A 15,469-nucleotide genomic window follows, 5' to 3' on the forward strand; every position below is an offset into this window, starting at 1 on the left:
ATTCTTATTTCGCTTGTTAGTTTATTTTGTTCATTAGGTTCCACGTATAACAGAAATTATATGGTATTTGTCTTTTTCTGACCAGCTTATTTCACTTAGCATAATAAATTCCAGGTCCATCCATGCTGTCACAGAAGTTAAGATTTCCTTCTTTTTTCCCAGCTACATAGCATTCCATTGTGTAAATGTATCACAGCTTTTTTATCCAGTCATCTACTAAATGGACACTTGGGCTGGTTCCAGATTTTGGCTATTGTAATTAATACTGCAGTGAACATAAGGGTGCATATATTCTTTTGAATTAATGTTTTGGGTTTCTTCAGAAATACTGAAGTGGAATTGCTAGGTCAAAAGGAAGTTCCATTTTTAATTTTTTGAGGAAACTCCGCAGTGTTTTACACAGTAGCTGCATTTCCACCCACAGTGCACAAGGGTTCCCCTTTTTCTGCATCCTCGCTAGCACTTGCTATTTGTTGATTTATTGACGGTAGCCTCTCTGTCATGTGTGAGGTGGTATCTCATTATGGTTTTAATTTACATTTCTATGATGATTAGTGATGTTGAGTATCTTCTCATATGTCTGTTGGCCCTCTGTCTGTCCTCTTTGGAGAAGTGTCTATTCAGATCCTTTGCCCAATTTTTAATTAGATTGTCTGTCTTCTTGGTGTTGAGTTGTATACATTATTTATATATTTTGGAAATTAACCCCTTATCAGATGTAATATTAACAAATATATTCTCTGATTCAGAGCATTCCCTTTTCATTTTGTTGATGGTTTCTTTTGCTGTGCAAAGCTTTTTAGCTTGTTGTAATCCCATTTGTTTATTTTTCCTTTGTTTCCCTTGCCCAATATACATTGGCAAAAATATTTCTGTGAGAAATATCTGATATTTTACTGCCTATGTTTTCTTACAAAATTTTTGTGGTATCATGACTTACATTGAAGTCTTTTATCCATTTTGAGTTTATTCTTCTGTATGTCATATGTTGGTGGTCTAGTTTTATTTTTTATGTGCCTGTCCAGTTTTCCCAACACCTCTTATTAAAGAGACTCTCTACTCAATTGTATAATCTTGCCTCCCTTGTCAAATATTAATTGACCATAAAGGCATGGGTTGATTTCTGAGCTCTCTGTTCTGTTCCATTGATCTATATGCCTGTGCTTACGCCATTTCTAGGCTGTTTTGATTGCACTAGCCTTGTTGTATAGTTTCATATCAGGTATTGTGATACCTCCAATACCTTTGTTTTTCTTTCTCAAAATTGGTGAGGCTATTCGGGGTCTTCTATGGTTCCATAAAAACTTTTGGAATATTTCTAGACCTGTGAAATATGCCATAGGTATTTTAATAGGAATTGCATTGAATGTATAGATTGCTTTGGATAGTATGGACATTTTAATGATATTAATTCATCCAGTCCATGAATGTGATATATGCTTCCACTTATTCTATATTCATCAGTTTTCTTTCTTCAATATCCTAATATTTTCTAAAAGGTCTTTTATCTCCTTGGTGAAATTTATTCCTAGATATCTTAATTTTTTTTGCAATGGTAAATGGGATTCTTTTGTTAATTTCTCTTTCTGATAGTGCATTATTGTTGTATAAAAATGCCATTGAAGCCTGAATATTAATTTTGTATGTTACTACTTGCCTAATTCATTTATTAGATCTACTATTTTTTTGGTATTTAGGGTTTTCTGTGTATAATGTCATATCATTTGTGAATAATGGCAGTTTTACTTCCTTCTTTCCAGTTTTGGATGCCTTTTATTTCTTCCTGTTGTCTGATTGTTGCAGCTAGGACTTCCAGTACTATGTTGTATAAGAGAGGTGAAAGCAGACATCCTGTGTTGTTCCTGATCTTAAGGGAAACACTTAGCTTTGTTCCTTGAGTGTGATGTTGGCTGTGGGTTTGTCATATATGGCCCTTATTATGTTAAGATATGATCCCTCTATTCATACTTTGCTGAGAGTTTTTATTATAAATGGGTGCTGGATTTTATCGAATGTTTTTCTGCATCTACTGATATGATCGATTCATTTTTCTTCATTTTGTTTATGTGCATTATTCATTTCAGATGCTGTACTGGTTATATCTGACTGGTTTTTTTAATGGTTTCTGTGTTCTTTTTAATGCTCAATATCGCCTCGTTTAAGTTCTCACTGAGATTATTCACTCATCCCCTTGAGCATCCTTATAACCGTTGTTTTAAACTCTGCATCTGGTATTTTGGTTTCTTTCATTTCATTTCATTTTTATTCTGGAGATGTCTCTTGTTCTTTCATTTGGGACATACTTAGTTTATTCCCCATTTTGTTTCTGTGTAGGTAGATCTGCTTTGACTCCCAAACTTGTTATGATGGCTTTATGGTGAAAGTATTTTGTCAAGTTCAGTGACACAGTCTTCCACATCACCTGAGCTCTTTCTCCAGGAATGTTCCTTGTGGTTATGTACACCCTCCTATTGTAGTTGAATGCTGTTGGCCTTTTTGTGGGTGGAATTAACTCTTCAGGCTGGCTGACTATACAGGTACAGCTTGATTACTGTATATGAGATGCTGTGCAGGGGCTACACCCTGAGGTAGAATTGTTCCCAGGAGGGTGTGGTGCCTGCCAGAATCTCCCTTTGGGTGTGCTGCTTGTGTGACTAGTTGGGTTACACTCTGGTGTGGTTTGAAGCCCACTACTGGTTCTGCTGGTTCTGGGTCCACTTGGGTGAAGTTCAGGTACAGGTCAATGTCAGATGTTATGTGTAACCAGCCTTGGGCTTTTGTCTGGAGCTACCAAACTTTTTACTGTTTGTGGCTGCATCTTCTGGGCCTGGGTGTGTGTGGAGAGGCCAATATGTGTACAAAGGTTAGCTTTCTCCATCTTAGTGCTGGGGGCAAATATATAAAAGGTCCGAAGCTCCCTGAGGTCCACCTCCACCTCTCAGCTACTCTGCCCACCTGAGGTTGCATGGCGTTCCTCCAGAGCCTTCCAAAGAAGACTGTAAAGTGTGCCCAGGCTGGCTGTGCCCCACAGACCCTTGCACAGATTTCAAGTTCCATAGGGTGGGACAAAGGGAGTCAGCAGGATGGGGCTTGTAGGTCCCTTATTTGGTCATGCACTGAGTGAGGGAAAAGTGGTCTCCACTCCAGAGCCAAACCATTCAGTCTCTGCCAGTTTCCAACGCCAGTTCCCCCAGGAAATGGGCATCATGATTTGAAGTTGGGTGCAGCCAGCTGTCCCCTCTGCAGGGGCAAGCTCTGCCAGGCAGAGCCACTAGGCTCAGGAGGACAGATTAAAAGAGTATCTCGTTGGGGACGATGCTAGCCCAGCCTACAGGAGGGGACTAAGCACTTTGTCCTGGCCCCAGACAATAGCCTCCGAGGGACTCACACTCTGAATGTCCTATTTCTAAGCTACCTTCCCTTCTCTGCAGAGCTGAACTCAGTCAGGTGGAGTGTCTGAGACTTAGTAGTGCAGATCCAAACAGTCTCCCATTAGGAGTGGTAACCTCAAGCCTGCAAGGTCCCCTGGTAGCAGAGCCAAAGGCTCTATTCAGCAGTAAGCAGGCACACAAATTAGTTTCTCTGCCCATGTGGGGCTACCATATAGGCCTTAAGGTTGGAAAAGCTCTCGTGTTGAAATTGAAGTAAGCAGAGCTGTGCATCAAGTTTCCCAGCCTGATGGACCACTTTCCTGGCTCTAATGAGTAGGGCCTCCATCTGGGCTCCCTGTTCAAGTGCCACTGCAGTAAGGGTTGCAGGATGAGCTATACAGATCTGGGGAGCTCTGGTTAAGATTCCTGGTTAGGCCAGTCTGGAGGCTGTTTTCAGTGGTGGGCAGGGATATAAATTATCTTTCCTGCCTGGTTAGGGCTTCAGAACTGGCCCCAGTGCTGGCATTGCACTTTGTTTAGGGATGAAATCAGGCAGAACTATACACTGAGCTCTCTTGTCAGATGGGGTCACCATAATGGCTCAGCTGACACAGGGCTACTAGCGGAGCTCTCTTTGCTCAAGTGCTGCTGTAGTTGGTGCAACAAAGTTGGCTACATAGGATCTCAGGAGCTGTGGTTAAGTTTTCTTGTTGACAGGATTGGAAGTTGTGTTCAGCAGTGGATGTGGCTACGGATCAGCTTCCCTGCCAGGGCTGGTCCAAAGAACAGACCTCAAAGCTGGCAAGACTCTTATTTGGGACGCAAGTCAGGCTGACCTGTGCATAAAGTCCCCTGCCAGACGAGACCATGGGTGTGGCTCTGCAAGATGAGCAGAGCCACAGGTAGGCCTGACTGCTCGAGTGCAGCTGGGCTAGAGCACCAGGGGTGCTCTAGTCAGGCTTCCTGGGCAGTCAGTCAACGCCAGGAGCTACACTTAGCAATTGGCAGAGCTACGTAAATTAGCTTCCCTGCCTGTCAAAACACACCCTGAGGCTAGCAAGACCCATTGTTTGGGGTCCCAAATCAAGCAGACCTGTGCCCTGCCAAGTTTCCTGGTCAGAATGGGCCACTGTCATGGCTCTGCAGATGAGTAGAGCCATTGGTTAGGATATCTACTTGGGTACTACTATTGAGTAGGAACTCAGTCTGCCAAGATCTGAGGCCTAATTGCTGTAAGCCCCACCCACTAATGTCACAGTCTGATCTGCAGTGATCAAGCCCCACAGATTCCCTGCAGTCCTTTGTGAGATGAGATCTGAGTGGGCCTACCAATAGTGACCCACACCACAGGGGTAGCTGAATGTTCACTTTGGGCTCTCTCTTTTTTACTTGAGAAGCTCCTGGGTAGGGATTGGGGTGCCCTCTCAGCACAGTGCTCTGCTGACCTGGGGGATGGGCCATGTGGTCATAGTCTTAGAATGCAGTCTATCTCAGTCTCTTTGTAGGAGTGTGTAAGACATACCCTTGTGCTCTAGGATTTTCGCATTGGTGTCTTGTTCAGGAGTTAGTTGGTTTTCTTGTGAGAGGGACTGAATTCGAGAGCAACCTGTGTCTCCATCTTGATGACACCACTCCTTTGTGTTCATGGTGGTTTGCATTGCTTGCTCTTTGAATGTGAAACAAATATTGCGTTCTTGGGATAACCTGTATCATTATAATGATCCCTTTTATATATTCTTTGATTTGCTAATATTTTGTTAAGAGTTGTAGTATCTGTATTCAAGTGGGACATTGGTCTGTAACTTTCTTTTTTGTATTGTCTTTGTCAAGTTTTGGTATTAGGATGATGCTGTTTTCATAAAAATGAGTTAAGGCAAGTTCCCTTCTCCCTTTTAGAAAAGTTTGTGTAACATTGTTTTTATTTCTTATTTGAACATTTGAAAGTATTTATGAGTAAAAGTATATGGGCTTGTGGTTTTGCTTTGGGGAAGATTTTTGATAATGCATGTAATTTCAATAAATGGAGGGCTATTTAAATTTTCTATTATTGTGTGTCAGTCTTGTTAAATTGCATTTTTCCATTTCATGTGAGTTGTCAAATTGTTGACATAAAGCTTATTATTTGTAGTATCTGAATGGGAACCCCTTTTTTCATTCCTGATATTTGTGTTTTCCGGTTTTTTTGTTTTTTTTTTAATCAGCCTAGGTGTAGAGATTTGTTAGTTGATATCAAAGGACCAGCTATTGCCTTTGCTAATTTTATTTATTATCTATCTGTTTTTTATTCCATTCACTTCTGGTCTCATTTTTAGTATTTTCTTCTTTCTGCTTTCTTTAAACTTACATTACTCTTATGTTTTTAGTTTCTTGGAGTGGAAACTTTGATCATTGATTTTATACTTTTTTCCATAATATAAACATTAAAGTCATACATGTCTTTCTAAGCATCACATTAGCTGCATACTTCAAATCTGGGTATGTTGTGGTTGCATTATTATTTAGTTCACAATACTTTAATGTTCATGTGACTTCTTTTTAAAACAGAACTTTTTAAAATTTTCAAATAGATGAATTTTCAGTCCTCCTTAATGTTATCGATTTCTAAAATAATTCCATTGGAATTATATAATTCCATATAATTCCAGTCACAAACCACATACAGTATAAAATTTTTTTAATTTATTGAGACTTGTTTTATGGTCTAGCGTATTACATGTTTTAGTAAATATATTACTGTACTTGAAAATCCTATATTTCCTGCAGTTCTTGGAGGTAATGTTTATACTTTTTGCATTTAAACAAGAACATTTTATTCTTTATTTTTAAAGTATATTTTATTGATTATGCTATTACCATTGTCCCAATTGTTTCTACTCTTCATCCCCCATCCACCCTGCCACCCCCACCCTCCAGCATTCCTTCCCCCCCTTAGTTCATGTCCATAGGTTGTACATATGAATTCTTTGGCTTCTGTATTTCCTATAGTATTCTTCTCCCTATTTTATCCCTACCAATTAGTACCTTTCCCCCTCTATTCTCCTCCTCCCCCTCCCCACTGATAACCCTTCATGATCTCCATTTCTGTGATTCTGTTTTTGTTCTGGTTGTTTGCTTAGTTTGTTTTTGTTTTTGCTTTAGATTCAGTTGTCGATAGTTGTGAGTTTGTCATTTTACTCCTTGTAGCTTTTGATCTTCTATTTCTTAGATAAGTCCCTTTAACATTTCATAAACTAAGGGCATGGCGATGATGAACTCCTTTATTTTTATCTTATCTGGGAAGCACTTTATCTGCCCTACCATTCTAAGTGATAGCTTTGTTGGATAGAGAAATCTTGGATGTAGGTCCTTACTTTTCATGACTTTGAATACTTCTTTCTAGCCCCTTCTTGCCCGAAAGATTTCTTTTGAGAAATCAGCTGACAGTGTTTGGGAACTCCTTTTTAGGTAACTGTCTCCTTTTCTCTTGCCATTTTTAAGATCCTCTCCTTATCTTTCATCTTGGGTAATGCAATTATGATGTGCCTTGGTGTGTGCTTCCTTGGGTCCAACTTCTTTGGGACTCTCTGAACTTCTTCCTTTGCCAGATTAGGGATCTTCTCCATTATTTTTTTTAAGTAAGTTTTTAATTTCTTGCTCTTCCTCTTCTCTTTCTGATATCCCTGTAATTCAGATGTTGGAACATTGACAGTTATCCCAGAGGTTCCTAAGCCTCTCCTCATTGTTTTGAATTCTTGTTTCTTCATTCTGTTCTGTTTGAATGTTTATTTCTTCCTTCTGGTCCAAACCATTGATTTGAGTTCCAGTTTCCTTTCCATCACTGTGGGTTCCCTGTACATTTTCCTTTATTTCACTTTTTCGTAGCCTTCAATTTTTCCTCTATTTTGTGACCATACTCAACCATTTCTATGAGCATCCTGATTACCAGTATTTTGAACTGTGCATCTAATAGGTTGGCTATCTCTTTGTCACTTACTTGTATTTTTCCTGGAGCTTTGATCTGTTCTTTCATTTGGGCCTTTTTTTTCTTTTGTCTTGCCAAATCTGTTATGTAGTAAGGGGAGGATCTTTAGGTATTTGTCAGGGTGGGGCAACCCAAGTCACTGCTTTGTGGCACTTTTTGTAGGAGAGGGGCACAAAAGGTCACTTGCTCAGCACTCGGCCTGCTTTTAGTCATTTCCTGTGCTATTCACAAGCGAATTGGGCCCTTCTGGTGCTGATTCCCTGCTGGGTGGTTTTGTGTATGCTCTAGGACCCTTTAGGTCTCTCCAAGGATAGACCTCCCTCTACTGTGAGGCTAGGAGTTTCTCCTGCTATATCAGCCTCCACAGGTTTTTTCAGTCAGAGTTTTTGAGGCTTTATTTTCCTGTGTTGGAACCCTGAGTTGCACAGTCTGTCTTGCTCCCTGGTTGATCTTCCAGTCTATCCACACACAAATATGGGACCCCAAGGAAAAAAGTGGGGGGCTCAGCCAGCTGCCACCTTGCCCATCAGTCCTCCAGCCACAGCCTTGCCTGGAGTCCTCTCCACCTGGCACCCACCTCCGCCCCTCCTACTGATCCGAATGAATGTTTCTGCTTTAACTCCTTGGTTGTCAGGCTTCTGTACAGTTTGGTTTTCTGGCAGTTCTGATTGTTTTTAAGTTTGTTGTTGTAAACAGATTTCCAGCCAAGATAACGGTATAGGTAGACACACTGTGCCTCCTCACACAACCAAAAAAAGGACAACACAAATTTAAAAACAAAAAAACAACAAGAACTGACAAAATTGAACTATATGGAAGTCCAACAACCAAGGAGTTGAGAAAGAAACATTCATCCAGATCAGTAGGAGGGGCGAAGATGGGGGCCAGATGAAGAGGTCTCCCGGCAAGGCTATAGCTAGGAGACCAGGGAGGGCAAAGCAGCAGCTGGCAGAGCTAAAGGAACAACTGGGGAGTGAGACAGACTGCGCAACTCACGGTTCCAGCACAGGAAAATAAAGCCTCAAAAACTCTAAATGAAAAAACCTGTGAGGGTTGAAACAGCAGTGGGAGAAACTCTCAGCCTCCTAGGAGAGTTCATTGGAGAGATCCACAGGGTCCTTGAATGCACACAAACCCACCCCACCCCCACCCCCCCAGAATTAACACCAGAAGGGCCCAATTTGATTGTGGGTAACAGGGAAGTGCCTGAAAATCGGCAGAGAGCAGAGCAAGCGACACTGTTCCCTCTCTGACCCCTCCCCCACATATAGCATCACAAAACAGTGACCTGGGTTACCCTGCCCTGGTGAACACCTAAGGCTCCGCCTTTTTCTACTTAACAGGTGCATCAAGGCCAAAAAAATGGCCTAAATGAAAGAACAGATCAAAGCTCCAGGAAAAAAACAAAAAACTAAGCAATGAAGAGATAACCAGCCTATCAGTTCAAAATACTGGTAATCAGGATGCTCACAGAATTGGCTGAGCTTGGTCGCAAAATAAAGGAAAAATTGAGAGCTATACAAAGTGAAATAAAGAAAAATGTTTAGGGAACCAACCATGAAGGGAAGGAAACTGGGACTCAAATCAACGATTTGGAACAAAATGAAAAAATAAACATCCACCTAGAGCAGAAGGAAGAAACAAGAATTCAAAAAAAAAAAAAAATGAGAGGTTTAGGAACCTCCAGGACTTCTTTAAATGTTCCAACATCCAAATCATAGGGGTGCCAGAAGAAGAGGAAGAACAAGAAATTTAAAACTTATTTGAAAAAATAATGAAGAACATTCCCAATCTGGCAAAGGAAATAGATTTCCAGGAAATCCAGGAAGCTCAGAGAGTCCCAAAGAAGTTGGACCCAAGGAGGAACACACCAAGGCACATCATAATTACATTACCCAAGATGAAAAATAAGGAGAGCATCTGAAAAGCAGCAAGGGAAAAGGAGATAGTTATCTACAAAGGAGTTCCCATAAGACTGTCAGCTGATTTTCAAAAAAAACCTTACAGGCAAGAAGGGGTTGGAAAGAGTATTCAAAGTCATGAAAGACAAGGACCTACATCCAAGATTACTCAGCAAAGCTTTCATTTAGAATGGAATGCAGATAAAATGCTTCCTAGATAAAGGAGTTCATCATCACCAATCCCTTATTATATGAAATGTTAAAGGGACTTACCTTAGAAAAAGCAGATAAAAATATAAACAGTAAAATGACAACAAATTCACAGTTATTAACAGCCAAACCTAAAACAAAAACAAAAGTAAACTAAGCAAACAGCTATGTTTGCAAACAAGCAACTAAGCTTAGTTGCAACTAAGCAAACAAGCTTAGTTGTTTGTGGAGCAAACAACTACTCCACAACTCTTGTTACCCTGTAGCAAAACTGGAAGAAGGAAGAAAAAACAGGAACCTCATAACCATCTCCCAGTTTTGACTTCCCTGAATATGTAGTCTGCTGTCTTTTATATACTCTCAAGAGTTCTTGGGTGACTACACTATGCATTTTATCCAGAGTTTCTAGGTGTTACCAGCAAAAGCATGGGCTGTAGGGACTCACACTGACATACCAGAACCAGAACTCTGTTATTAGTAGCAAAAATGGTTCTTTTCCTGGCTCCATACTCCACAATATGATGCAAGAACATTTTATGCTCTATAACAGATCTCTACTTTTGTTTAACTCGTTCCTTCTATCTGAAACTTATTTACCTCCTCTATCACCTGAAATTAAATTCATTTTTCAAAGCCCAGAAAAAAGTCCACCTCATTTTGTGAAAAGTTATCCACATCACCTATTCATCCCCGCTGTCCTTTCTTTGAGCCAAAGGCCCTTTATTTATACTGGTAGTATAACATTTATGTGTCATTCATTATTTATCTCCTCAAATATTTATTAATTACTTACACTGCTTTTACTTGCTTATTCTTATAATTAAAAACAGGAAGGTTAAACTGTAGCGGCTCTTGAGAGGGCGGGGACCCTTGTTTATTGGGTAGAGGCCAAGGAACACAGAAGCAGATGGATTATTAGAGCGACTTGTATCTTTGGAATAACCAAAGGAAAAAAAAGGAAGAGATAATATGAGACATGCTAGTTTCTCTGGCCCCAGTTTTTCTTAAAAAATTGGAATTAATTCCTGGGTAAACAGAAAGTTAGTCTAGAAAATGAGCAGACATTTAATATCTGTAGATTTTTTTTTCTGTGAATGCTATCCAGTAACCTTCAACATGTCAAAGATTTCTTTAACGAGACATTAATTCTCATTTTTGTTTGTTTTGTGTAGATGTTTCTTTCTCAGCAAAATAGAGGAGAAACTCACTCTTCTTCCAGATGATCATAGTATGGACATGGATGGAGATGCAGATTCCAGTGACAGGATGGAAGTGCAGCAGCAGGAAGAGGATATTTGTTCTCTGGTTAAGAGCTGTAAGTTTTCCATGAAAATGAAGATGATAGAGAGCGCAAGAAAACAGGTAAGTACTCCTATTTGTGTTCCTCCATTGTGTCACAGAATTTTCTTAAATTAGTCTTTTTTAACTTAACTTTTCTTTATAATTTTAATCTTAAACACAATTGAGTCATTAGTAATTTTTCTCTTTATAAGAAAATAGACATTTAAAATTATCCAGAATATTTTAGCAATATATTCACTTATAAAGATGGACGAAGTAGAGTTAGTTATCAATACCAGTAATGTTGAAGATGGAAAGAAAAGGAATGATTTAAATTTTCACAAGATATAAAACCTTCAGGTTTTTTCAACTCAACCTTCCCACGCTCTTCAAAACTTCAAAGTAGCAGAAGCAAAATTTGAATTTTGCCTCATTACCAAGCACTTCATTAGGTGCTACAGATACCATGTTGAACAAAATATGGACAAATGAACAAACAATTATAATATGTAATATTAAGAAAGACAGTCACATGGGATAAATCTTACTTAGCCTTATGAGAGCAGAGAAGGGGGTCGGAGGTCATGCTGGGAACTCAAGGATAAAATAGGGCAGTGGGAATAACATACAAGACCCAGGAATGATGCATAGTACTTGGTTTCCTGACTGGAACAAAGGTTAAATTTTAGCCCCTCCTTAATGTCTATGAACCTTTATGCAAGAAAGCCCTGTAATCAAGGTGATCAGATGTGCAGTCTTAAAATGTACTTTGGTTGTCATAAGAAAGGATGTAAGAAATGGCAAAGGATTAGCAAGCTTTTGTATTAACCTGTGTGAGAGATGATGGTGGCCATATCTAGGTTAGAGGTTAAAGAAATGAGGATGAGTGGACCAATTTTTAAAAAATGAGAAGGCTTGCTCAGGTGGGACATGGTGAATAGTTCTGTTTGGGAGGAGAAAGGATGATACACATATTTTTAACTGAGTAGCTGAGTGGATGGGAATGCAAGAGGAAGAATAGTTTGTAGGGAAGATGTTACATTGATTTTGAGACATGTTGAATCCTCAAGGCCTTTAAAACAAGCAAGTTACAATTTCCATTAAATAATTTGTATATAAGAAATCTGAAGCTCTGTAGAAAAAGGTGCCCTGGCCAGGTGGCTCAGGTGCTTGGATCATCATCCATACATCCAAAGGTTGTGGGTTCTGTCTCTGGTCAGGGCGCACATGGGAGGCAGTTGATCGATGTTTCTCTCTCTCTTTCTCTCCCTCCTTCCTCTTTCCCTAAAATCAATAAACGTGTCCTTAGATGAGGATTTTTTTTAAGTTATACTAGTGATGGAGTTCTTAATATGATCAGCATGTCACTGAAACCATGGGAGTGGATAAGGTAACCAGTATTAATCCCCAAAATAGACCAATAGTTATGGGGTGAGCACAGGAGAAGGTGTCTGCAAAGGAACTGTGAGACCACAGGGGTGAGCCAGAAATCATCAGTGTCAGTACCAAAGAAAGTGAAGGTGTGAAAAGACTGAAAAGTAACCTATTACGGTTCAGTTGGTTGGGCATGATCCTGAAAAGCAAAAGGTCACCTATTCAATTCCCCATCAGAGCATTCACCCAGGAACTCTGCAGTGCAATAATTATGTGGATACTGCATCAAAAAGGTAGGGGTTTTTTGGTAGTAACCAGTAAAATTTAAAAAATTTTTGTTACAGTTCGTGATGAAGACAAGTAAGTAAAACATTCAGAACAAAATGAGTGTTGTAACTTTAAGAATTCAGCACTGACTGGTGTGGCTCAATAGGTTGGGCATTGTTCTGTGAAGTGAAGAATCACCTGTTCAATTCCTGGTCAGGGCACATGCCTGGGTTGTGGGTTCTGTCCCTGGTCAGGGGGCATACGAGAGGCAAATGATTGATGTTTCTTACCTTCTTTTTCTCCTTCCCTTCCCCTCTCTTTAAAAATAAATAAATAAAATCTTTAAAAGAATAAAAGTAGGAGGTTGGTGTTGAGTTTGGTGAGAACCAGTTTCACTGGAGTAAAAGAAATGAGACTATAGTGGGTGGAGGGATGGATAAAAGTTGGAAGAAAGGATATAGGAACAGTGAGCATAGGCTGCTCCTCAATGAACCATGACAAGTAGGGTCACGGAGGACATTTTTTGGGGGGATTAAAGACTGGAGATGTTTAAATCCTAATGAAAGGAACTAACAGATCAGGAGAGATTTGACAGAGGAGGGTTCACTGGTGAAATAAGATTCCTTGTGGAGGTTGTCAGGGACAGGACTCAGGGCAGAGGCTCTGTTGCGTTGTAATGGAGGGCAGGAAGGAAGAATGAGCTTCCGTGTGGGAGGAAGAGGAGAGAACTCATCTGTGTTTTTCTGAGAAGTGGGAGGTGACATCAGCTGCAGCTAGTGAGCAGGAAGGAGACTTGAGGAAAGTGAGGAGACTTGAAGATGACCCTGGCCTGTGATGTGGAAAACTGACCAGCACCCTAGGAAAGGATTGTCAGACGGCATTGAACCTGGCTAGCATTGTCTCCAGTGAGTCTGTAAGTGTAAGAGCAGAGAAGGCATGCACTTCCATTAACCCAGATGGTGGGTTTTCCAGATAGGTGTGACGCCTGCCAAATGACACCTAAAAGCCAGTGCTCTGAGAGTACCACTAAGAGAATGGCAGGAATGCTCATTGGCTTAATTGGGCATAGAAGGAAAAGTTAATAAAAGCAGAAAGAAGGCAGGTATATTTACCAGAGATCTTAAGTAGGTTATACAGGTACAGTAGAAGGAATGTGGTGAGTGGAAGAGCAGGTTTATGGTCAGAATGGGATGGTTTGAGTTTAAGAATTTAGTGGTGAGGGAGTTTTGGATAACATGGAGGACTGTGGTTGTCGCTGAGAAACTACACCCAGCACTCTTAAGGAGGGAGGAGATTATCCCTGCCCTCGTGATCACTGTCTAGTGACAGAGCATGAACTACACTTAAAACTGACAACAGCATGAGGTGGGCAGAGAAAAGAGATGTCAACAATGCTGAAAGAGCACAGGGAAGAAAAGAAATTCTGCCTGGAATAGGAAGGCTTCATGGAAAAGGAGGCATCTCGACCTGGCTCCATGGGAATGGTAGGATTTGGACTTGGAGAGGAGAAAAGTGTGTCATAGGTATGAGATGTATTCCAACAAAATCACAAAGGTGAGAAACTGGGAACGGCAGAGTATGCTCTGAACAGAGAGGTAGTGGGGGCGGGGTCTCATGATGGCTGCTTTGAAGTGGATCATGAATCCTTTAATTTAAGCTAAGAAGATGGATTACCTGCTCTAAGGCGAATCGTGTCTTGCCAAAAGGAAACCAGGCTTATTAACAAAAAACTTCACATGTAAAGTAGTTTTATTTCTAAATTTATATTTATATCATCAAACCACTTTCTCTCTTCTGTTATATAGAACAATTTCACACTTGCCATGAAACTACTGAAGGAGCTGCATAAAGAGTCAAAAACAAAAGATGATTGGCTGGTGAAATGGGTGCATAGCTACTGTCGACTCAGCCACAGCCGGAGTCAGAGCCAGAAGTGTCCTGAGCAGATTCTGACCGTGTTGAAAACCATCTCTTTGTTGGGTATTAGATGCTCTTACCTATTTAAGTTTAAGAATGCTGTTTTATATTATGGCTCTGTCTTTTAAAACTATTATTTGTGTTGCTTCATTTGACATTTGGGAATTGAATCTTTGGAGCCAGGGTACTTTGTATCTTAGTATCACTATTGAATATGACATTTGGAGCTTTTATTTCTGTATCTATAAAATGGAATTGAAAGTAAAAGTTTTTTAAATACATAGATTACGAATCTAATATTTTATAAGAATTACCTTGTAAAAATTAGATATGAAAAGCCTTTATCCTCCTCAGATTTTCTCTTTTCATAACAATGTAACCTTTAAGACTGAGAGAAGAACTTCCTCTGAGTGGGTTTTGGACCTGATATGCTAACACTGACACCTCATATCCAAAGGTGCATCATAGCACCATTAGTGAACATGCTCCCAACCATATTCCCAAATTTACCTCTTCAGCAGTACAAGGAATTGGCCTCAGGGAATGTGTAGCCAGGAAAAGCAGTCTTTCCTTATTGATCCCAGGATCAGAAAATCTTCCTTACAATGGTTTAAATATTTTTATGGGTTTTTGAGGGGAAAGGAGGGCTAAGAGAAGTATGCTGATATGAAGATAAACATGGGTACTCATAAAAATAATTCTAGTTTTTTAGTAGTTACAGTATGATTATACTTTGTAACAGTCTTGTGAAATAAGCAATGCTAGTAGTTGTGGTCATGTATCTGAGAGAAATCTGTCAGAATTGTCTTCTCATGGATGAGCAGGGTGGTGTAGTTGATGGGACTTGCAGGGAGACAACCCTTCTCTTTTATGCCTCCTTCTCACATCTCTGCAAGCTAAGCTGCTCACTTGACCAGAGCTGCTTTTCTAGAGCTGCCTTTCTAGAGCTACATAGTAAGACAAAGAGCCAGACCGTTTTTTTCCAACTACAGTCAACATTCTTTTTTTTTTTTAACTAGAAATTATTTATTTATTTATTTATTTATTTATTTATTTATTTATTTTTAATGTGCCATCATTTTTTTATTTTATTGATTATGCCATTACAGTTGTTCTATTCCCCCCCCTTCATTCCCCTCCACCCTGCACACCCCCACCATTCCCCCTTTAGTTTATGACCATGTGTC

General features: G+C 39.9%; 1 protein-coding gene across 3 annotated transcripts in view; it reads left to right on the forward strand.

Annotated features, from left to right (window-relative positions):
• PRKDC (protein kinase, DNA-activated, catalytic subunit) overlaps window positions 1-15,469 on the forward strand; it is a 220,451-nt gene that overhangs the window by 166,901 nt on the left and 38,081 nt on the right. For all 3 annotated transcript variants that reach the window (XM_053660916.1, XM_053660917.1, XM_053660918.1), the window contains exons 69-70: window positions 10,616-10,805; window positions 14,171-14,345. In XM_053660916.1, the coding sequence (XP_053516891.1) occupies window positions 10,616-10,805; window positions 14,171-14,345 (365 nt within the window). The remainder of the gene's footprint in view (window positions 1-10,615; window positions 10,806-14,170; window positions 14,346-15,469) is intronic.

The sequence above is a fragment of the Artibeus jamaicensis genome, unplaced genomic scaffold (assembly GCF_021234435.1).
Source record: "Artibeus jamaicensis isolate MK-2021 breed Jamaican fruit bat unplaced genomic scaffold, CSHL_Jam_final scaffold_916, whole genome shotgun sequence".
NCBI lineage: Eukaryota > Metazoa > Chordata > Mammalia > Chiroptera > Phyllostomidae > Artibeus > Artibeus jamaicensis.